Genomic DNA, 24,109 nt, shown 5'->3' with positions numbered 1-24,109 from the left:
CACCGTCAGATAAGATACTCAACGGGGAGGGCCTCAGTTCTGGTCCAGTACCGGGAGTTCTATGTAAAAGTGATTGATTCAAAATAATTTCCAGCTTCTTTCTTTAAGTAAGAGCCATGTTTTTGTGTCAGCCACATTCAAGTTTTTATCATACGTAGTAGTCAAGCCCCAGCAGCTGCTTACTCTTCTTTAATTTGCACAATTACGTTTTTCATTTGTCTCCATAAAAACACTTCTCTATAAAAAACAAACAAACATGTTTTTTATTCTTTTAAAAATTTGAACCACAACATCACATAGGTATTCAACTGGTTGGTTTGTTTATTGTTTTTGTCTACAATGCAGTTTTCCCTTTTCCTAAGGACTTGACGTCTGTTGTAATTGGAGATGGTTTAAAGAATGAGTAAACTGTCACCCATAAGGGGACAAATGATGAGGGAAATCCCTGAAGAAACAGTTAATTTGTTGAGCATGTTCATTTGTTGAATTCTCCAGTGTGTAGTCCAGAAAGCGAGTCTGGCATTCACTATCTGCTCACAGCTTTCCCTCCTGGCAGCTGGATCTTGACAGTTGGTGCAGCTTTGAAGGAACCTTTCTGGGAATTAATCTTATATGCAGTATATTTAAAAAGAAAAAAGTTTCAGCTCATGGCACTGTTTTCAATCAGACTTACTGTCTTGCTAAGGATTAATAGAAATTAAAAAGTTGATGGTTTTTAAGTTGATGGCAAATCAATAAACCAAACTCCATATTTTGAGTTATATAATAAGAGCAAATAATTTAAGCTTTTTTTTTCTAGGATGCTTTGTGAGGAAGGTAATGGATCTTGCAGATAGCTGATCATGAGCTTCACTATGTACCCTGTGACGTTATACTCTTATCTGGCATAAATTGCCATAGCTCCTGTGAGCCTGTGCCAGTTTAGTCCACGAATAGACACCTAACCATAGCATCTAAAGCAGTGGCTCCCAACGTTGGGGCATAACCCAAATCCGGGTTGCAGGGGGTCCGCCCCTCTCTCTGCCCGTTCCACCTCCAGGGCTTTCTCAGCGCATGATCTGTGCTGCTCTCATTGCTGCTACCCCTCGCAATCTCAGCCTGGCCTGTGCTCTGCTGGTGTCGCCAGGCACAAGTTGAGTTGGTGGTGGGGGCGGGGGTCATGAGCCGGATTAAGGGTTGCAGCAAAAAGTTGGGAGCCACTGATCTAAAGTTAAATTATAGGGTATTTATAAAGTCCTTTTGCAATTTTAAACTTTAATAACTTTGGATGTACACACGAGAGAAGCAAACTGTAAGTGGTGATTGAAACTATAATTCATTTAGTTTTAACACAATACAGCTCAAATTTCTGGACCTCAGCATAACTGCCATCTTTCATGATACATCATTCAATCTGATTTTTCCAACTTGTAATAAACATTTTCCAGTTGCTACTGAGTGATTTCATGAACTGCATATGTGATCCTTACCCTATGCATAGCTAACACTATGCTAAAAAACTTAATGAATTATGCTTTCAATGGCCCTTTACAGTGTGCAAGTTTACAAGTTTAAAGTTTAAATTATTAAAGTTTAAAGTTTGAAGGATGAGCATCTAATCTACACAATTTCCCTGTTATAACCTCTGTCTGTATTCCTTGCTTGTCACTTTGAATTCAGTCTAAGATCTTCATATCTTTGTATTGTATGGTATCTAGTGTGTTTTCTGAGTACTGTAAGCCAACAATTTAAAAATATACCACCGTACAGGCAACCCCCCACTTAGTGCTTTTAACTGGTTCCTGAAAAAACGGGTGTTAAGTGAAACCGAAAGCATTCGATGACCCAAGATGGCGATTGCAAGTGTTTTTTATGACCCAAGATAGTGACCACGAACATTATAATGAAACTCACTGACCACTAAGTGGAAATGGGTATCAATTTAAAACGAGCGTTATAACAAAATAGCGCTAAGTGAAAGAGCAGTAAGCAGGGGTTGCCTGTAGAGCCAAACGCAAATAGGATCCATGCATTTCATGTTTTCTGCAATGTATTATCCTTCACATATGTACCTCAGGAAGTGCAAACTACCAAATGAAAGTGTTTTTTTTAATATTTTATTTTAATGGTGCTTTTGAAATCTAAAATAGAGACATTATCAACTAGTTTAAAACTTGTAGTATATCAGTACATTGCTGTACTTCATATACTGAGTTGATATTTCATAATTGACTCATTTACACATATTTTAGTAAGCCTTTTTGGGGGGTTTTTAAAGCTATATATGCAGAAAGAATGGTATCATGTTATTTTTTGAGGCAACACTGTGATAATCACTGTGAAATAATGTCACAGTGGAGCCACAAAGTAGTCAGGCAATAGAATACAAGCAAAGAGAACACAAGTTGATAAATTAATAAATTACTGCAAATTTAATTTAAAATTAAATTTTAAATGGTTCTGTTTTTTAAGTTCAACCCTGCTTATAATAAGAAAATTGTGAATACACAAGTTTATGTGTTTCAGGTTTATTTTGCAGACTGCAATACATAGAAAAGGGTGTGCAACTACCAATCCTGAGAGAAGGGAATATAGCAGCTGAAAGATTTATTAAGAGCTCTAGCCTTTCCTCACCAAAGTCATTCATACAGGATTAGGCTGTATCCGGTCTTCCCTTTTCTGCCATGGAAGTCAATAGGAGTCTTAGCACTAAGTTTCCTCCCCTCTGGCTGGCCACCCCGGCCTCACGGCAGAGCCAGCACAGAAGGGTGTGGCCCCTTCCGCTGCCCATGCCTTTCTCAGGGTGTCCTGGGCCCTTCCAGGGACACGGCGGGAGGGGGGTTCCTGCCACAGTGCGTACCTTGGGGGAGGCATGGGAGTATGTGCCCCCCCCAGAGTGTGTACAGGGCAGAGGTGGGCTGTCTGCTACACTCTGGGCTCTGCACCCTGCCACTGTTGCCTCAGGAGTTATGTGCAATGCCATGTGCCTGCCACACGCTGGCTGTGCCACGTCCCCTGCCTGCCTGGCAGTGGGAGGCACGTGACGTCACACATGGCTCCCAAGGCAATGGTAGCAGGGCATACAGCCCAGCACGCAGTGGGCAGCCTGCCTCTGCCCCGTGCATAAATCCAGCAGGTATGTGCCCCATGCCTCTCAGGGTGTACACAGCAGCAGGACCCCCCGTGCCCTGGACAAGCCACCTGGGGCTCCAACCATCCCATGACCTGCCCTGGGGCCCTATTCACCCCAGCCCCTGCCCCTGGCTCTGCCCTAGTCCCTCCCTGATTGAGGCCACGATTTGCTCCCCCCCCTTTTTCCCCCAAACACTTACCTGCTGGTTGCTGGTCCACATGTGGCCATGCTGCATTCCCGGCTGCCTGCATGGGTGTCTGTGTCTGTGCATGCCCCTCTCCCTGGCCTTGCGCTGCCTATGCATACCACAGTTGGGGAACCACTGTTCTAAAATAACACTTGAATTTCTTGATAAGTATCTTGCTTTATCTTTCTCATTATTTCTTAGCAGTGACTTAAGTTAAAATATCACTGGAACAGATAACATTGCAGGGTGGGTGTTGACATCCCCAAACCAGGTTAATTTTTATTTAAAATCACAGAATATATATTTATATGGTTATATTATAGTTTGCAACTCTTTGCTTCTCTTTTATTGTAGACCTCAATTTAATTCTTCAGGCCCATGCATTTGAATATGGTATACAAATATGGATCAGCATTTTTCACCCAAAGAATATTGTAGTTGCATTCACTGGTATAAAGTAACTTGGTGTGTGCCATAGGATCTCTACAGAGCAAAAATCAGAACTAATGTGAGTGATTTTTTCATTTAGTGAGGGTCACAGAGGTTATAAAAGCAAAGATTATTCTTGGTCTGTTTTTTTGATGCGTCCCTTTTCAAACCTAATAAGTATTAGTCATGTGGAAGAATAGAAGTAATAACCCTAGGTCTCAAAATAAAGTGGATCATTTCAGACATAGGTCAGTCAGCTGTTAGCATGAAATGTCAGTTGGGTAAACAAAGGCAGAGGGTCCGAGTGTCTTGTTATCCACAGCTGTGGCTCTGCTGAAAATGCTTCATTGTCCAGAGGGAAGCAGAGTGGATTATTTGTATAATGTGATAGACAATAGTTTCTGTCTGTAGCTTTGAGTAGATTATATTAATGTTGCACTAACCAGATGACTACTCCAGCCGTTTAAATGATCACAGTTAAGGAAATGTACTGAAACGGTAATAGTTCTGATTGTATTAAATACATAAACTACCAGAGGTTTTATTCTGTTTTTTGTCTTCCAGTGTGCAACAGAAAAGTGTCCTAAAATCTTAGATATTCCTAACATTAGAATGATCAGAATTCTGTTTTTGTTTTGTGCAACTGATCTATAGTGTTATTATGCTAACAACAGATATTAACGTTTGAGGGTTGGTTTAGGATTTTTAAAGGTTGAAAATTGAACAATATTGTGATTCATCAAGAGATTGTTTAACAAAAAACAGTCTTTTAGGTGTATACCTACTCCTCTTGTACCTCTGTTGAAGTTAGTGAAGTTGCATGTTAAAATCATTTTGTCTTTTCCAATTACACCATCTTCTATTTAATGATACCCTGAGGTATTCAAAATATGGAAATGAAGATGACACAAAAATTCCAGCTCAAGAATCTTTTAATATCCTTAAGATTTAAAAAAATTCTGTGTACTTGGTGCTCAGTCCCTGAAATTCAGTGCTTCAGCAATTCTTGATTTTTCCCTTGATTTGATTGAATATGTAATCTTTAATTCCTGAACAAATATAGTCATATATTATAAACATTCTATTTGACTGGATTTTAAAAAGTGATGTATATGTTTTCTGCATGTATAATGTTTTCGCCTAATTTGATTTTGTTTTAATAATCTAAAAAGAAAAAGTTCCATTTAAATTTTCTGATACTGTGGTATTACTAAATTAGAACATAATGTCTCAGCTAATGTGTTGTAGTTCAATAAAACCTTAAACACTAAGTTTGACATGACATGCAGTTGTAAAGTGTTTGTTATGGACATTTAATTCTTCTGCATATAATCTTTCCCTAATAATTGTTCCCCCAAATTCCAATTATCTGGTAGATATTTAAGGTCTGATTCTTTAATCCTTATTCACATTGATTTGCACCTACTTATGTGGGTAGTCCTGTTGATTTTACCAGAAAATATCCCCATGCAGAAGAACTGAAAAATTCAACTTCCTGTTTTTAGAATCCCAGATACAATCCGTCCCTATAATCTATGCTACTTATGTTTTAGTACAAATTAAATTGGTAACAAACTTAGTATGACAATTATAATTGTATTGATATGATAACAGTTTCTCTTCTGATCATGCAAGTCTTCAGTTTGCATAATAAGGAAGAGTAATGAATTAACCTATTTCTGTTTTGGCAATACTGGAAGATAAAAGAGTGCATGTGTTTTTTTTTCTTGCACCCATGTATACTCTGGTCCAGTAGATTGATTAGGGAACCAAAAATCCCAAAGTCGGAAAAAGCTTCTGAGTATTAATCCTGCATCAGTTACTTACTCATTAAAGGCTAGATCCTTGCATCTGTACCATGCTTCCCAGCTAAGTGGATTTCCACATGACTGTAGGGGTACTCTGAAAATGGATCTGCCATATTTACTCAAATTTAAGATGATGCCCCAGTAATTAGATTCTATATATGGTAAATTTGTAAATGTTAAAATTTTTCATCTAATTATTAGAAGGTCATCTTAAATTCATCCCACTCACTGCTGTGGCAGGAAAAGCAGTTGCGGGGGTGGCGGACCAGTAGGGGGAAGAGATGCTTGTCCTCCCTGCCTCTCCCCTGCAGCCTCTGCCTCCCTTGCCCCCACTTTTTACTGTTTGTCGCAGGCCCATGACACAGGAGCTGCTGCCACTGCTCCTGCTTCTGGATGGCTGGGCTGGGGCTGGAGATGCTTTGTGTCCTGGGACAGAATGGAGCAGGGATGTGATAGACATTAAATGGCAGTGAGGCAGAGGCTGCAGGGGTCAGAGATGGTATGGAAGGCAGAGGCAGCGGAGAAGGTTCTGTGGGGGGGAGGCAGCTGCTGTGGCTGTGGCTGTGGCTGTGGCTCTGACCCTGACCCTGACCCAGACTCTGAGTTGGGGCCGAGTCAGAACCACAGCAGCTGTCTGCCTCCCTTTTCTGCTTTGTGCTCAAATCTAAGATGGCGGGCTCCCCGCCCCCCCCGTGTTGAATGAGGGGGGAGGGAACCTTTTCTTGGATTTAAGTAAATACTGTATTTTGTAGCAACAAGACATTGATTATCTTGGGCAAGTCATCTAGGTTGATTTTATTTTTATTTTTGTATTTTTGAGAGAGAAATTTGGCATGTACTGTAAATCTAAAAAAACCCTGTTTTTTTTTTCTAGGAGTGCTGAGTTCCCATGTCTTCCATTGAATTCATTGGGATATACAGATAATCAGTAACTCCAGAAATCAGTATCTTTCATATAAGTGCTTAAAGCTTATGTTAGTCACCCAAATTTGAAAATATTAGCCTCCATCTGTCGTAGTGTCAGCACCCTTAATATAGGGATAGTGCTTTGTACTTTTGTAAAATGCTTTCACATCTATAGATGAAACCCTAAGTTATTAGTGGTGGGCTATATGGAGAACTGATATAATATGGACACTTGATGTGCCATGTTTCTGATCACCTGAAGATATCTTCAAGCCTCAACCTGAGGGGCTAATATCTCCTTGACCATGCTGCATAGAGGAGAAAGAAAACCTCTGAACTCTTTAGGCGAGGAACATGAAAAGAAAGTGGAGTTTCCGTATCTCATGGCTGTCTTTAGTCCTCTCCACTTTTTCAGAGTATTAGGTGATCTTGGCCTGTCTAGAAGGTATCATGACTAGCCAGAAGAGAGAAGATTTAGAGAATCTGTACAACACATTTCTGTCTTACGTGTATCAAGGCACTAGAAATTATGAAATAGTATGCATTATGGAGAATAATTTCTCCCTGAAGTTTTAAGGCTTGGCAACGTAGTATAGAGGACCTACCAGTGCTAAGAGACAGTACTCCTATTTCTTGGAACCTCAGTTTTGAATGATAGTTGACTATGATACCTCCGAACCATTGTGCTTTACAAAAGCGTGGAGTGTTATCATCAATAAAATTAATAATGAATAAGTGCTGGCAACATACTTGACACTGTACAAAATACAAACAAGAGAGCGATCTTCATAGATTCATCTTGAAGATAGACATACAAAGTGATGTTTTATCAGGAAATCAAGAGGAAGGTAATTCCTTTTCTTATCTTCCATATTGTGATTTCATATCTTTGCCTTCATTTATGGCTTCTGCAAGGATCAGAATGAGGATAGGAGAGAGGCCTGTAATACTTTGTTGGGGGGCAGGGCCATGGTAGAACATAAAGAGAACAAAGGGCTTGACTCTTTCCCCTGCTTATGCCAATGTTGATTGGGAGTAAGTGTACTGCTGGTGATATCCAGGAAGATCAAACTCAGGGACTGCAGAATAGTAAAGTAATATGTAAGAAAAGGCAGTTTGTCTGCCTTAAATTTGATGGGTGGGAGAATGTAATATATGTCATTGAGGACTATCGGTTTCAAATATGCATATCAACTGAGTACCATTCACATCTCTAAGTAAATACAAAATGTGTCAGTTTTAAGAAGATATTTACTGGATGTTTTGGTGGTATGGCTGGGATTCTCCAGTGTATTTAGCCTTGCGCTTCCTAAACTAATTCAATAGCATAACAAGAATATACAGACTAAAATAAATTGCCACCTAGTGGGCACATCTACATGAGATGTTGATTGTGAAGTTGACTAATTAACTGTGCACTAAACATCTCAGCATCTACACACGCACCACTATTAGGGTGCACAAAACTAATAAACTCTGCAGCAGAATAGCCTTGTAAAATACAAGTAGCACCCTACTGTGGCAGACAGGGTTCTTCGGGTGAGTCTCATATCTTTTATTAGACCAACTTAAGTAGTTGGAAAACAATTATTAAGCAAGCTTTCGGGTTCAAAAACCCTTCCTCAGGGTAAGGAAGTTTCAGCAGTTGGTGTGTGCTCTTCCTGGATGGAATGAAGAGTAAAGAAGCCAGAGGCTGGGCTGGTATGTATACAAGACAGGTAGTCAGTGAAAATGTAGATTGAGGAGTCGGTGGGTGAGAGACAGGCTTGGTGGGGTGGGGAAGAGAGAGAAGGGGGTTTAAATAGTGGAGAGATACCTAGGGAGTCAGATGTCAGGCAGGTTATAATGTGTCATAAATCCAATGTCTATATTTAGTCCATGATTTTTAGTATCCAGGAGGTTGATGAAGTGCAGTTCATAGGCTCGTCTCTGGGAAGTGTTTTTTGTAAGTTTCCTTTGAAGATCAGGACTGAGAGATTGGAGAGAGGGTGGTTTTCTTGTGAGAAATGTGCCCCCACAGGTAATTGGGTATTCCTGTCTTTGATAGATTTCCGGTGTGCATTCATTATGGTGCGCAGTTGTTGTTTGAGCAGCATTCCTGGGTCTTACAGCTGCACCTCCAGAAATGTAATACATCTCATCCAATGCACCAAATGCCCAGATGGAAAATACGTAGGAGAGACCAAACAACAACTGCGCACCAGAATGAATGCACACCGGGCCAGATTTTTAAAAGAATTTAGGTGCCTAACTTGATTTCAGTGCAAGCTAGTCACCTAAACACCGAGTCCTTGGCCCTGGGGATAAGCAAGCTTGGTCTTCCACGTCAAGTTATACATTGCATCCAGTGACAATAGATATAGATATAGGGACAGTCGTCTATAGGAAATACAACTTTTCTGTCTGGAGAGCCTGGAAGACCTGCTGAATTTTCACCATGGCATTTTGCATCTGGATAGACTATAATCTCCATAGCTATAGAATAGTAGTTTTGAATGGTCAGATATTCACTAATAGAGAATCGAAGAGTAAGAAAATGTTAATATTTTCTCAGACTGTAAAGATATTCCTAGCTTTCTGCACTCAGAAAAATTCACATATTGTACTCATAGCTTTTTTTGACCTTTGGCTTCCTGCATTCATTATTCCTGAATACTTTTTACAGTGTCCTCATTTCAAAGCAAATATTGTTATACACTATATGGATAACTTGCATTCTGTTTGCCTTGATTTAAGAAAAAATTGCTGGTATGTTTTTCTTCTTTGAAAACTTTGCTTTGTTTGCATCAATGTCATGTGTTTGTGTGGTCAGGCTGACATTTGGGAAGAAAAACTGCTTAACATTTCCCAAAGTAATAATAGTCCCTTTCCTAGAGGCCTGGAGTTATTGCTTGCTTGCTTGTTTGTTTTATATGGTGCCCATCCTAAAGAGACTCAGGATAGCTTATAGTAAGAGAACAAAATAACTTACAAAACAGGAGACTAGAGAAGACATAACTTAGAAAAGAACTAGAATATTAACATAAAACAGAGAGCCTCTAAACAATACTTCAGTGTAGCTATGTTTGCTAACTGCCTGCCCAAACTGGAAGGACTTACAGTGCATCTGAAAGGTGTCCAGGCATGGCCTTTTGTAGACTTTAAAAGGGAGAGCATTCCAGAGCTGAGATAAGACTACTGAGAATGACCTGCCATGGCTTTTCACCAAGCTGACTTCATGTACTTGCAGGCTTTTGGCTGACATTAGGGATTGTGGGGGTAAGGAAGAAAGTAGTCTCTTAGGAATACGGGGCATAGACTGTTTAGGGCCCTATGGTAAACCAGGACTTTGAATTGCACTCAGAATGCTGTTGGGAGCCAGTGAAGACCCTGGAGCACTGGGGTTATGTGCTCCTGGCAACTTATCCCCCCGTCAGAAGGTTGGCCACTGTGTTCTACACTAGGTGTAGCTTTCTGGAAGGTCTGCAAGGGCTCCACAGAAAGTGCATTATAGTAGTCCAGACTTGAGGTTACCAAGGCATGGGTGATGGTGTCCAGATCAGTATCTGAGAGAAAGAATTGCAGCCTTAACGCTAAATCAGGGGCGGGCAGAATATAATCTGTAGGCCAGATCTGGCCTGCCTACTGATTGCATCTGGCCCATGGTTGGCTGGCCATGAACTCATGGGATGAGGCCTTGGGCAGCCAGTGGCTCTGACTTTGGCTACTGCATGGTTTTTGGCAGGTGGGACTGGTTCCACTCCATGCTGATGCGGCAGTATCAGCTCTGGACCCAGGCGGATGTCCTGATTCCCACTTGAAACCTGTTGGCTGCATCCACAGCTGATGCCAGTACCCACCTGGGACTGCTTCTGGTGCACTAGGTGGGTGATGGCATAAGCTGCAAACATGGCCAGCAGGTTCTTGGCTAGGTTGGGGATTGGGGTGTGCTGCACCGCCTAGCAGGGTGGGGATTGGAGAGGGAGAAAGTGAGGAGGACAGAGAGGAAGATAGGGCTTGAAGCATTCTGCAGCTCTGGGCAGGATGGGTAGCAGAGAGAGAGAGCGAAAGAGATGAGAGAGATGGGGATCAGGGCATACGCAGCACTGGGTGGGGTGGGGATCAGAACAAGGGAGAGAAAAATGTGTGGCCATCATGAGGACACCAAAACTCATTAAGTGGCCCTCCGGCCAAAATAATTGCCCACCCCTATCTTAGAGAGTTTTGGTGAGCTGTTGTGGGCCAGGGGAGAGGTGCTGGCCCAGCCTGCAACAGCTCAGCAAACCTCCCTGAGTGGCCCTCCAGCCCAAATAATTACTTAACCCTGCACTAGATGGAGGGGTGAAATGCACTCCTACGTACCAGTGCCTCCTGAAAATCCAGGTGCAGCAGGGGATCCAGGAGTACCCCAAGGCTGAAACCTGAGTGACAAGGGGAGGCTGAACCCCATCCCAGTCCCTGCAAGTCAGCAGTCTGCCCCCCACTATCACCTCTGTCTGGGCTGGATTCTATTTCAGTTGATGCAACTGCATCCAAACCCCAACCTCTGCTACACGTTGGGAAATGACTAAGACTGCAGGGCCAGGGTGAGAAGAGAAAAAGAGATAGAGCTGAGTATCAATGTCATCATTGTTTCTGAAGTTAATAACACACCTCCTATCAACTGCATTGGGAGTAGAATCTGGCCTTTATCTTTTTTCAGAGGCAAAAAGTGAGGCTCTTAAGGTTCTCGGGGCTGGATTTTACTCCTGAAATACCAGTTCAGTATTTTGGCAATGAGTTGTTTTATTAACTACATCAGATCAGTTCTCCATTACTAGATACAAAAAAGAAATATCTATTTGTTTATTTACTTAATTTGACTGCTATTAAGTGTCCAATCCAGGTTCTCTCTGCATTTTACCAAGTTAAAATTCTCAGCGTGAAAGATCACAATCACAGAAGATCATATGAATAATATTCTAATGGATACTCACAATAATAAGTCATAATTAACTTACGGGGTTGATTTATCCACCATTTCCAAATATTATTAAACAATATTTATAAGCTTCTCAGTTTGGGAGCTATTATAGGTCTGGCCCTACTGTGCTTGCACTTTAATTCTGATTATGATTGACATATTTTCCTCTGCTGTGGTTCAATTGCCAAATTGACAAAGTTGGGCTATCATAGTTTTAGCTTCAGTTTCCACTTCCCTGAGTCTTTTCTCTACTTCTGTTGTGAGGACTGCAAATCATCACTTTTAGTATTCACTTTCTCTAAGACACTCTGAATAGAATTCTCTCAATTAAAGCAAGTAACTAAACCGCCAGGCTAGTCTCTCTGATACCCTGTTTGTGCCTGGGAGCTCCCACTAAGAAACTGTATGTGCAGTGTGAAAAAGCAAAATTGTTTCTCATTGTAGTTTGGGTTTTGGACATGTTTTACATGAGTTGCAGTGCCTGGTCTTCACTGCACATTCACTCAGTGTTATGCTGACCTATTAAACCTATTAAAATCAGGTTTTAAGAGAATTGACACTCCATAGTTGGATGTAGACTCTCTTTCGACTAGTTTAGTGTTCCAACCTGACTTAAGACGCTTGGAAACTAAAAACAGGTTTTTAATCCTTTTATTTCCTTGTTTAAAAATCATTACCTCAGTGCACAAATTTAAGCTGTCTCATTTCATTGGTTTAACCTTAACAGCTGTGGTTTAGCAGAAGCTATCCTAAGGTCTTAAGTAGGATAGAATTATAAGCACCTGTTTAAAAAAAGAAGAGAATAAAATAGCAGTTCTTAAATAATTTCTTCAGTGAAAGTGGTTAGACCTGCATCTTTTCTGTATAGGCATCCCTTACTCTTTACAACTGTTTTCCTGTTTTGTTAGAAGCAAGATCAGGACCTTATTGGCTAAGTACAGAGAGCCAAAAAGCCCGAGATTGAGTTGACTCAGACTTCACAGGTTATTTTAAGCTGTGTAGATTGAACCGAGAAGCAAATGAACAGACATTCACTTTAGATTCTGGCAATGCAGCCACATGCCTGCAATAGCCCAGGCAAGGCACCAGGGGGTACTAGAGCACACCTCCCTGCTCAGCTGGAGCAGACAGCTTGAGCCAAGGCTAACCCACCCACCCTGCAAAGCATCCTGGGATGCTGGGGGCAGTGAGTTAACTTGAATCTGGAGGGGATCTGGGACAGAATTTTAATAAACCAATTTAACCTAAATCAGTTAAGTCTGATACTACATCCATCCAGGTATATCTTAAACTGGTTTTGTCCAGTTTGAAAGCAGTTTATATGCACTGAAGTTCTATTGTGATACAGATTTGAACCAGTTTCCAATCACTTATACTAGTTTATGTGTAATTTCTGTCCCTAGGTTGTGAGTAACGAAAAAGATTTATAATTTCTTTGACCTTCTCTCACTCAGAATCCTGAAGGGCTACAGTATAAAGTCATGCTCTGAAACTACATTTTTTGGATGTTATTGTGATATTTCAGAGACATAGGATTGTACCAGCATTTTGGATGTGTTAATGTTTAAAATAGATTTTACCACATGAAAGCACCTGGTCTGTCCCCTTTCCTTGAGCTGGAGAATGTGCACTGATACAAGCTACAGAAAACACAACGGCATATTTTCATAGGCTACACAAGTAGCATTAACAATACTATCAATATGTACAGTCTATGCAACTATTTCCCCATAACATTCTGTGAAGTAATTGGGCCCTTTGGTCATGCTCTGATGGAAACTTCTGCATGGTGGGTTTTCCCACCCCCCTTTCAGTATGGATTTGTTTCTGCTAAATACTATATGAAGCATATCATGGGTTTGAAGGCAATTTGGATTGTTCCCTTATATGGTCAAAAATGCTGAGGCCATCATTTGAAATCTGTACTAGAATGCATTGTTGTCCAACTCTGAAATTCACTGACATGCTGAAGTACTGCTAAACACCCCTGTGGCCAGAACACCCACCTCTCCCTGTAAAGATTCAGAGGGTGAGGAAAAATAAAAGTGAAGAGCCCTGAGTGGTTTTTAAAGCACACTTTTTGAAAGTGTACCCTAATTTCTAGTTCATGCATCAAGTTATATGTAAAAGAAACAGAAACATTGAATGAACTTGAGAATAAACAGAGGCTAGGATAAAAATGACAGTATGCCAAAATGTGAGCTATAAGGAGAAAGGTTAAGAGAATTTAACCTGTGTAATCTAGAGTAAAAACTAAGGGAAGATGTGGCTATGTATAGAAATACAAAGTTCCTGTACACAAGCTGGGATGCTGCTCTGATGCGCTGTAATTACAGCACATCAGAACAGACTTAATTAATCGAGTCTGCTGGAGCATAGTAATTACTGCACTCTGGCCAGCCTCCACATCTTGTGTATCCATGTGCCTGCACTTCAAAATGGCAGTGGGGGTTATTTAACTAAAACTCATTTGACAAGCTTTAGATAAAGTGTCCCTGCCGCCATTTCCAAGCATGGGGACGCTGATACATGAGATGTTCCAGGTGCTTTAGTTAGAGTGGCTCTTTAATTAGAGTCTGCTCTAACTAAAGCACTCCTGCCACCACCCTCAGAGCACATGTATAGATGCCCATAGTTCTTGTTTGCTTAAGAGGCTTTGCTGGGAACCATTATGGTGGAGTGACTGATGGAGAGGACATAAGCAGGAGGCTAATACTAGTTCAGTGATGAGACCTGGGTCATTGTGGACCTGGATGAGACAGTCAGCAGAAATGATTTGTTGAGACAAGACAGAAGATGAGGAAAAGCTATTTGGATGCTCTTGAAGAGCAGCACATTTTTCTTTGCTTCACTTTTCCTTAGAACAAAGTCCTCCTGTCTAGGTTTGTAAGCAGGCATTATTTGATTTTTGGGTAGGCATGTGTTAGGTAGGCTGTTGGGAGTTTTGGGACCTGCTTAGTTTAAATGGGGTGATTATTTCAAGGTTGTTGGGTGAAATGATGAGAGTTTCAGTCTCCAATCGGGGTTGTAATCAGTAGATTCTGATGTGTGCATAAATCCTCATAGGCACAGTTAGTTTAACTACTTTACTTGATTATTTGTTTCTGGGCAGTGGCCAGTTCTTTGTCCATGCACTGAACTGAATAAATAGGAAATTTAATAAGTAGGAAATGGTGTCAGAACTTTTCATCTGTAGGAACTACATGGATTTTTTTCCCTCCAAGCATGGTCCTTAGTGCTTGGAATAGCAGGGAGTATTCATGTATTCTTTGGCAACAGATGCCATTCCTTACCCTAAAACTGTGTTTCATAATCCCCTATTTAAAAATAATTGTTGATTCTAACTCTTATAATAGTAAAGGCAATCCAAAAACATATTAATAGAATTTAAGCCTAATTGGTGTACCCATTCTTCATGTTTGGGTAGTTTAAAATAATGGCCTAGACAGGTGTAAGTGACTCTATTCTTCTGCATGATTGTGTTGATTGAAATCTAAAGATAGCCATTTAAAAATTAATCATTGTATCAGAAATACCTAGGCTTATAATAAAATACTATTTTTTTGGGTTCCAAAGCCACTGTCCCCTAAGCAGCTATTAAAACTTCCACCCTTCCTTACCCTGAAAACTTTTACTATGTGCAGTTATGTATTTAAACAAAAATGTGTAGCAAAATTATAATTTGAGGACAATAAAAGCAAAGAAACAAAACAGAAACACAATGCTGAGATAAACAAATCAAAGCGAAATTGTATTTTTCACATTTTTTTTCATTTAAATTTTATATTAATTTAAAAATGAAACAGCTAACTTAGCTGGAGAAATCAGGTAGCTTGTTACAGGTTCTGGGTGCTGCCTGGACAGAGTACACAGGACTTTGATCATCTGAAAGAATTATTTTCAGTTCATTGCTTGCTGGGATTGCTTGCATGTTGTACACTATTCCTGGTTGATTAAGTTGCAAGTGTTTACCTTCATTGCAGAAGTCAACTCACATTATGTACACACAGATATCTTTTTTTGCATATCTGTAGCTGAAATAAAAGTGGACACACTGTGAAATAACTTTCAAGGGATTTTTGGGGGGGATTATTTTTTTTCTGTGCTTGTACTATACATACAGGCCAACTTCCAGGTTTATAAATTGTAATTTATAGTAATGCGCTAAAATGAACCAGATACAGACTTATTTTTGGTGGGATATTGTGGGAAAGCATATCTGTCCCTTCTGAACAGCAGGGAGAATGGTAGGAAGGTATAAAGGGACTCAAATGATGGTAACCTACATCCACCCTACCAAGTGATCATGTCAGTTGGTAACAAGTTATAGTCATTACAATATTGGTTTGTGCTCTATATGAGCCAGCCAACTTGAGATAAAATATCACCAGGACCAAATTGAGGGTTTAGGGATATACAAAGAAGTTGAGCTCAAGACTACACTTGAGATCACTTGTAGCAACTTGAGTTTGCTCATGATAACTTAAGTCAACTTTGCAGTAAAAAAATCTAGTCTTGCTAATAAAGTTAAATCAAGTTTGATGTGGCTTCTTTTGACTACAGTGTTATATACACAGGACTGATTTCTAGCTATAACAAGTTGGTATGAAGGCTAGGGACAGATATTCAAAAAGCCTGAGCCTGAATTGATTCAATCCCTGCAGGTTAGTCTAACCTGGCTAGGCTGAACTGGTTTGTAATGGCAGACATTCTCTCTGGACTGAGGAAATTCAGACACATGCTTGCAGTGTCTCAGGCTAGAAGCCAGGGGGTGCTGAAGCAACCCTCCCTTCCCTTGTACAGTACTGAGCTGAGGGGGAGGTGTGGCCAGGCCCCCACAGGGCCTCTGATTAGGGAGGTCTGCCTGCATGGTCCCAGTCTTTTCCCTGCTGGCTACTCAAGGGGTAGGAGTATTGCCAGACCCCAGCCACCTGCTAGCACTCCAAGGCAAGGGGGACAGGGGTGGGGGGTGTACAGTGCATGGATCTGTTGATGATATGGAGCTTTTCAATCTCCCCCTATTGCTCCAGTGGCTGCTAAATGGAAGGAACAGAAAGAGGAAATATTATGGCCCAGTACTTTTCTTACTTACCGTAACTTGCCTTAGAAGGGGGATTTTTCACTCCTTTCAGGGTGTAGTGACTTCTATGCCAGGGAGCACTTTCTGAGATAGACATGAACAATGTGCATGATAATTGTATAACCTTAGCGCTGAGATCCTGATCAGAACTAGATCTCATTATTCTTAATACCATGGGAATATATATGAAGCCATGATTTCTGCCCCAGGCTTGGTACAGACATTATAGCTAGCAGTTTGGGGGTTAGATCAAGTTAAAAGTGGCCCCCAGTCTAAGGTAAGTCCAGGTGGGTAGGATGGGGGGGCTAGTGGCAAGGCCTAGGAGGCAAGGGGGGGGCTAGTGGGGTCTGAGGGGGTTGGGAGCCTTGGGGTGGGGGTGGAGGAGAGGGGTTTGGCAGGATCAGAGAGGCTCTCTGATCCTGCCAATCCTTCCCCTGACCCCCCAGCGTCCCCTTGCTTGATGCCTCTGAACTGCCCCTGATCCTGCAAACTTTTCCAGGGGCTAGTTTCACTGGTGTTCACTGGTCCTGGGAGCCTGAATTGAAGTAAGTTGGGGTGGGAAGAGGGTGGGTAGATCATCAGACCTGGTGGCTTCATGTGGGGGCTCAGGGTTCAGGACCTGGGGTTATTTTTATCACTCCTCCCCCCTGATCCCAGCTGCTTCTCTGCCCATCCTTGACTTCCATTGGCTGCAGGCACTGGTGAATACCCATAAACCATCACTGGGAGTGTATTGCGAGGCTAGGGGGGTTTGGCAGGCTTGGCGTGGGGGTTGGGGCTTGTCTATCGGGGGTGGGGGGAGGGGCCAGGGAGCTAAAATTAGCTCTGGTTGTGGGGGCGGGTTAGAAAAAATGCAGGTCCAGGGCTGGGGCCAGTGTCTGGGCTTGCACTGGGAAAGTGTATAGAACATGGGTGACGCATAGCGGGTGTATGCATGTGGCAGTGCACCTCCTGCAGGTGGTTGCCGCTTGCCACTCCACCACTGGCAGCGTCTGCGGTTGGTCCCTGTTTGGCCCTGGCTGCTGCCGATGCTGCCAGTGGTGCCTGTGGGTGGTCACCGACCCATGGTCAGCACTTGCCACCCCCACCCTGCTACTGACAGAGGCAGTGGCATTTGCGGGAGCTCCCCTTTCACTGCCGCTGGGCTTCTGCCACTGCCACTGCTGTGCTCCTGCCACTGCCACCACAGCCATGCCCCCTCAGCCGCCGGGGGCACATGCTGTTCATGGTATAGAAGTTCAGTAGATCAGTCTCACTGTACCCCCTCCAAGGTAGAGTTAAATTAGATTGAGTCAGCTGTTCTAACCTTCTGAGAACCAATCTAACCTTCCGAGAGCTTCCCACACAATTCATACTTAAATCAGTTTAACCAGGGATGCACATACGGTCCACAGATAGGTGAACTAAATTAAATCAGATGCTCATTTTTAATGCACCCTAACCTCCCCAAATGTCTGTGCGTACTCCCAGAGAGCTTACTAATCAAGATTCCAATAGAGCAAACACATATGTTTATATACTTAGGCATAACTTTACACTTAGTAGCCCTACTGAAGTCAAACAGCTACTTGTATATAAAATTAAGTTTGCATTATGTTAGAAGATGGTGAAAAATATTTCTTAATTACTACATGATTAATTTTTTTATTTCTCTTAAGCTTTCAGATGGAAATGAGAAATCAATTATAATACAAAGATTTTAAACTTGCTTCCTATTACACAAAATATGCTGCATACCTGAGGAAAAATGTCAGAATGCATTTAAAACTAGCTAACTAATTCATGAAGCAAAGGAAGTATTATTTAGAGTTGATGAATGGAATCGCTTGGTTTTGGTTACCATGTCCTTCAAGAACCACTAGTAGTCGATCTTAGCTTCTTACCAGTGGTGATGCATAGGGGTGCACGGGGCACCCCCTGAGAGCGCTGGTGCACTCCCTGACCGGCTTCACTCCCCACTTAAGTGATGGGTGGGGGCAGGCAGGAGCACTGGTACTCCCCTGCGAGCAGCAGCTGGGGAGTGGGAGCACTGGATGTAGGCGACTGCCGCTTCCAGAAGTGCTGTGGCCACTTCTGGACGTGCTGCAGCTGCTTTTGGGAGTGGCACAGCCACTCACCAGTTGGTAAGTGTTGCTGCAGGGGAACCCAGCTCACCCCCCAGTGGGGGAGATACCCAGTCAGCGAGATTGGCTGGTGGGGATCCCCTGGTTGCTGACTGGTCACTGGGGGAGCACGTGCCCCCCCCCCGACTAAGGTGGCACCAGTCGCCCATGTTTCTTACACTTAGAAGACACCATTTATAGCTTTAAAGAAGAAACAAATATAGCTACTTTTAAACTCCCTATCTGCTTCTAAATTTTGAATGTAGTAATTTAATTTAATGTAATTTAAGAAAATCTTCTTTCTTCAGTGCAGAAGGAGCTGTAGTTATCAAACATGGATTTATCACTTTAAAAATCTGGTGCCAGGGCCTAGCCAGTTTCATAGTCTCATAGTTTCTAGGGTTGGAAGGGACTTGAGCAGATCATTGAGTCTGACCCCCTGCCGTGGCAGGAAAGAGTACGGGGGTCAAATGACCCAAGCAAGGTGTACATCTAGCCTCCTCTTAAAGACCCCCAGGGTAGGTGCCAGCACCACTTCTCTTGGAAGTTGGTTACAGATCCTAGCCTCCCTGACTGTTAAGTAGCGTCTCCTGATATCTAGCTTAAATCTACCCTCTGCCATCTTGTGACCATTATTCCTGGTCACTCCTGGTAGTGCACGGGGGAACAGGGACTTCCCCAGTGCCTACTGGTCCCCTCTGACTAGTTTGTAACAGGTCACTAGATCCCCGCTCAGCCTTCTCTTGTGGAGGCTGAACAGGTTCAGGTCCCGTAGCCTCTCCTTGTAGGGCCTGCCTGCTGCCCCCCGATCATACAAGTGGCCCTCCTCTGGACCCTCTCCATGTTGTCCACATCCCTCTGGAAGTGTGGCGCTCAAAACTGGACACAGTACTCCAGCTGTGGCCTGACCAGTGCTGCATAGAGAGGGAGAATCACCTCCTTGGACCTGGTTGAGATGCATCTGTGGATGCATGACAAGGTATGGCTGGCCTTCCTGACTGTATCCCCACACTGCAGGCCCATGTTCATCTTGGAATCAATGATGATTCCAAGATCCTTTTCTGCCTCTGTATTGACAAGAATGTAGTTCTCCAACCTGTAGGTATGGTGCCGGTTGTTCGTCCCCAGGTACATCACTTTGCACTTGTTGGTGTTGAATCCCATCCTATTCTCATCCGCCCACCCCTGTAACCTGTCTAGGCCCAATTGCAGCCTATTCCTTCCTTCTAGCTTGCCCACATCCCCCCAAATCTTAGTGTCATCAGCAAATTTGAACAGGGTGCTTTTTACCCCCTTGTCCAATTCACTGATGAAGATGTTGAACAGTGCGGGCCCGAGGACCGAGCCCTGCGGAACCCCACTGCCCACATCCCTCCACGTCGAAAATGACCCATCCACCACCACTCTCTGGGTGCGGCCCTCCAGCCAGTTGGCAACCCATTTTACTGTGTGGGTGTTGACGCCACAGTCCCCCAGTTTCTTAATGAGAATGGGGTGAGAGACAGTGTCAAAAGCCTTCTGAAAGTCCAGGAAGACTATATCCACTGCTACCCCTGCATCTAAGGATTTGGTGATCTGGTCATAGAAGGCCACCAGGTTGGTCTGACAGGACCTGCCACTAATGAATCCATGTTGATTGCCCCTAACATAATCTCCCCTGCTGGCCCCTCATGGATATGCGCCAGAATAATTTTCTCAAAAAGCTTGCCCAGGATCGAGGTAAGACTAACTGGCCTATAGTTTCCTGGGTCCTCCTTCCTCCCCTTTTTGAAGATGGGAACCACACTGGCCCTCTTCTGGTCCTCAGGCACCACACCAGAGCACCACGAGTGCTCGTAAAGCCATGCCACAGATCCTGCAATGACCTCAGCCAATTCCCTCAGTACTCTAGGGTGGAGATCATCCGGACCAGATGATTGGAATACATCCAGTCCTTCCAGTAGTTGGCTAACTTGTTCGTCACTAACCATTGGCCTAGGTGCGCTGCCCCTAGGATCTAAGGGGGGCCCAGAGTGGGGATGACTGTTCTGGTCCCTGGTCAGGAAAATGGAGGCAAAGAAATCGTTAAATATGTTGGCTTTGTCGTCTGGTGTAACGACCAAATTTCCTAGCGTGTCCTGGAGGGGCCCCACATTACCCAGAACCTTCTTTTTGCCCCCTATGTATTTAAAAAAGGACTTCTTGTTGTCCTTGATCTGGGAAGCTAGTCCCAGTTCCATATCCGCCTTGGTCTTCCTGACTGCCCCCCCTGCATCTCTGAGTAACTGTAGTATAGTCCTCCCTGGTGATGGCCCCTCCCTTCCATTAGGTGTACGCCTCCCTTTTAGCTAGGAGACATTCCTGGATGCTTTTGGTGAGGAATGGGGGCTTATGTGCCCTCCTGCTCCATTTGATCCGTGTTGGGATTACCTCCCTTTGGGCTTGGAGGATCATCTCCTTAAGGTGCGACCACTCTCCTTGGACACCTGGCTCCCTTCCCCTCTGGGACCTCAGTGACTCCCCAACTATTCTCCTTAGCTCATTGAAGTCTGCCCTCCTGAAATCTAAGCCTGCTGCCTTGCTGTAGGCCTTTCTCACCTTGCGCTGGATAGTGAATTCCAGCAGGCAATGATCACTGCCGCCCAGGTGGTCGCGCACCTGCACCTCCCTCACCATGTCATCACCTGTGGCCAGCACCAGGACCAGCAAGGCATCTCCCCTGGTGGGGCTGTGCCCCTCCTGGGTTAGATTTTGGCTAGGAACCTACGTGAGCGGTCAGACCTGCCTGACTGCTCTTCCCAGTAGATGTCTGGAAAGTTCAGGTCCCCCATGATGACCACATCCTTTGACTTAACTACCCCAATGAGCTGACTTAGAATTCCTGGTTTAGCTCTTCCCTTTGGTTGGGTGGTCTGTAGTAGACCCCCACCGTTAAGTCTCTTTCCCCTCGACTGCCTTGTATTCTAACCCAAAGCACTTCAGAGTGCCCCTCCTCTGATTCTTTGCTAATTGATGAGGATGTGTATTCCTCTTTAATATAGAGTGCCACGCCCCCACTTTTCCTTCCTATCCTGTCCCTCCTGTACAGCCTATAGCCCTTGACATTCACCGCCCAGTAATGTGTTGAGTCCCACCACGTTTCAGTGATCTCTACTATGTCTGGGTTGGTGTCAGCTAGTGGGAGGGTGAGTTCCTCCTGCTTTTTTCCCATACTATGAGCGTTTGTGTAGAGGCATTTGAGGCCTCCTGTGGATGTGTGCACTGGCCCCCTACTTTCAGCATTACCCTGGCCCCTGTTGCTTACCTGGGTATATGTTCTGCTTGTTGGCCTAGGCTGGGCTGTACTTGTGGGCGTTGCTTGGTCTGGCAGTCCGATATTTCCTCCGCCCTTGTCTTCCCCTTCCCCCTCACTTACTTTCCTCACTTTAGTAGTCTGATTTCTTAAAAACATTGTAAGTAAATGTGCTTCTCGAACAGTATTTTTATGTAATTTAAATGGCAGTAACGAAATGCAATCACTTTAATCCTCACTATAGGCTATTATAATTTGAAACTTAATTTTCACCTGGTTTATTTTTTAATGTGATATTTAATTTAATTTGAAAATCTGCTCTAAATAAACACATCAGATTTAATTTCAAAATTTAAATTATTTTGGTATTTTTTGTCAGACTTACCAACCCTGATGAACTGAAAACTTTAAAACGGTAACAGAAGTGTCTCATCTCTTTAACCTGTGCACATGAAATTTAATTAATAGTCAAAGGTATTCAGATGAGACTTCTAAATGTATTATATAATAGTTTCCCCTTATGAATACTGCTTCTTTGTATTGCTTATTAAAATATGTAACTATGCCTTTTAGGTTAGGCTGATAATATACTGCGGCTGTACCAGTTGTGCTAAAGGAGTTTATGGTGTAGAACAGCACTTGTCCTTGCACTTTCTTTTGGCATGAGTCCTTTCTTTTTGTTAAACTCAGTATAAAGTTAATAATGGGGTAGTAAATGGTTGCTGGAGCTGCCAAAGCAATTTGATGGCCTGTACCCCTGAACTGGAAGGTCTGTGAAGGACTTTAGCTCAAGAGCTTCAGTCATGCACAGATGAAACAAACTGGAATGATAGAATTCATCCTCAGCTAGCAGTGGTTTACCCTGCTGTAAATCTTCATATCTGATTTAGGGGAGGAAACGTGCCCTTGTGGTATGATTTAGAATTGGGGCAGAATTAAAGATTTTAGGGAAGAAGTGACTTGTTTATATTTCCTTGACACATTTTTTTTTTGCTGCTTGTGATTCTGGAATATGCATTTGTGTTTGCAAGCACACACTGGTTGGGTGGTGGTGGGGAGGGGAGTCTCAGCTAACTGGGTATTAAGTGCATTTGTGCTGATTAGACTTGGTTGTAAAGAATTTTTATGTTGGAGCAGTTGATTGTTTGGCTATAGAGATGAAAAGTTTATGTTGTGAAGATGTACTAAAGTTATTAACATGCAAAAGGACAATTTCGACTTTAAAGGATTTGTATTGTAAAGACGTTATGCAGAGCAGCTGAAGCAGTAAGGTGGGTTTGCTATAATTCTGATGAAAAAAATTGAGATAAAGACTGCTATGTAAATTTTTATTTTAATTCACTATGGAAAGGGAAAAAATGTTATCTGTTTTAGGAGACAGATCTACATCCTTGTAATTCTGATCTGTTCTTAATTACTATGATAGTAGGTATGTGAAAAAGGACCTGAAGAAGAATGTTTTGAATTCGAAAGCTTGTCTCTGTCTCAACTATAGTTTGTCCAGTAAAAGGCATCACCCCCAAAACCGCTTATCTCTCAGTTAATTGCCATGGCAATTGTAATGAATAGAACAGGAATTCATTAATACATTTCAACATAATTATTCCATTAAGGGATACTATTGCTGTTTCTGTGTTTTGGTTTTCACCTTACTAATAATGTATGCTGGCAAGCATGGGGAATTTTTTTTGTTCCTCTGGGTGAGATTTAGAGATATGATGGAAGACTTTTGGCTTTTCACAGGATGAGCTGGATGAGCTACGTGCTGAAATGGAAGAGATGCGTGACAGTTACTTAGAGGAAGATGTTTACCAGCTGCAGGAACTCCGGCGAGAGTTGGACCGTGCAAACAAGAACTGCCGCATCCTGCAATATCGTCTCAGGAAAGCAGAACAGAAAAGCTTGAAAGTTGCACAAACAGGCCAAGTGGATGGAGAACTCATTAGAAGTTTGGAACAAGATTTAAAGGTGGGTGAGGGACTCATGGACATTCATAGCAGAAAGCTGAAGTACATGGTCTTGGTCTCTGGTCAAAATAATTAAGATAAAAGTAACACCTGTATTTCTCAACATGTCAAAATATTTTCTATTTGTAGCAAGCAAATGTGCAACTTGGTATAATCAAAACAGGATTTTACAAACAAAAACCATACACACAAGCTCAAATAGTTACATTCATGTGTTTCTTTAAAAAAATGTTTTACTGTGTAATTAAAAAAAATCTAAATATATTTTTATTTTTCCTTCTTTTTCCCTTTTTTTTTAAAGATAG

General features: G+C 42.6%; 1 protein-coding gene across 12 annotated transcripts in view; it reads left to right on the top strand.

Moving 5' to 3' along the window:
• The window catches only part of MTCL1 (microtubule crosslinking factor 1), a 190,662-nt gene that overhangs the window by 4,647 nt on the left and 161,906 nt on the right, over nucleotides 1-24,109 (top strand). For all 12 annotated transcript variants that reach the window (XM_090039705.1, XM_090039698.1, XM_090039696.1 and 9 more), the window contains exon 2: nucleotides 23,581-23,805. In XM_090039705.1, coding sequence (XP_089895831.1) covers nucleotides 23,581-23,805 — 225 coding nt within the window. The remainder of the gene's footprint in view (nucleotides 1-23,580; nucleotides 23,806-24,109) is intronic.

This window comes from Crocodylus siamensis, chromosome 3, assembly GCF_052110815.1.
Source record: "Crocodylus siamensis isolate JL-2025a chromosome 3, ASM5211081v1, whole genome shotgun sequence".
Lineage (NCBI taxonomy): Eukaryota > Metazoa > Chordata > Crocodylia > Crocodylidae > Crocodylus > Crocodylus siamensis.
The sequence above is the reverse complement of the archived record's forward strand: the minus strand, read 5'-3'. Positions and strand labels throughout refer to the sequence as shown.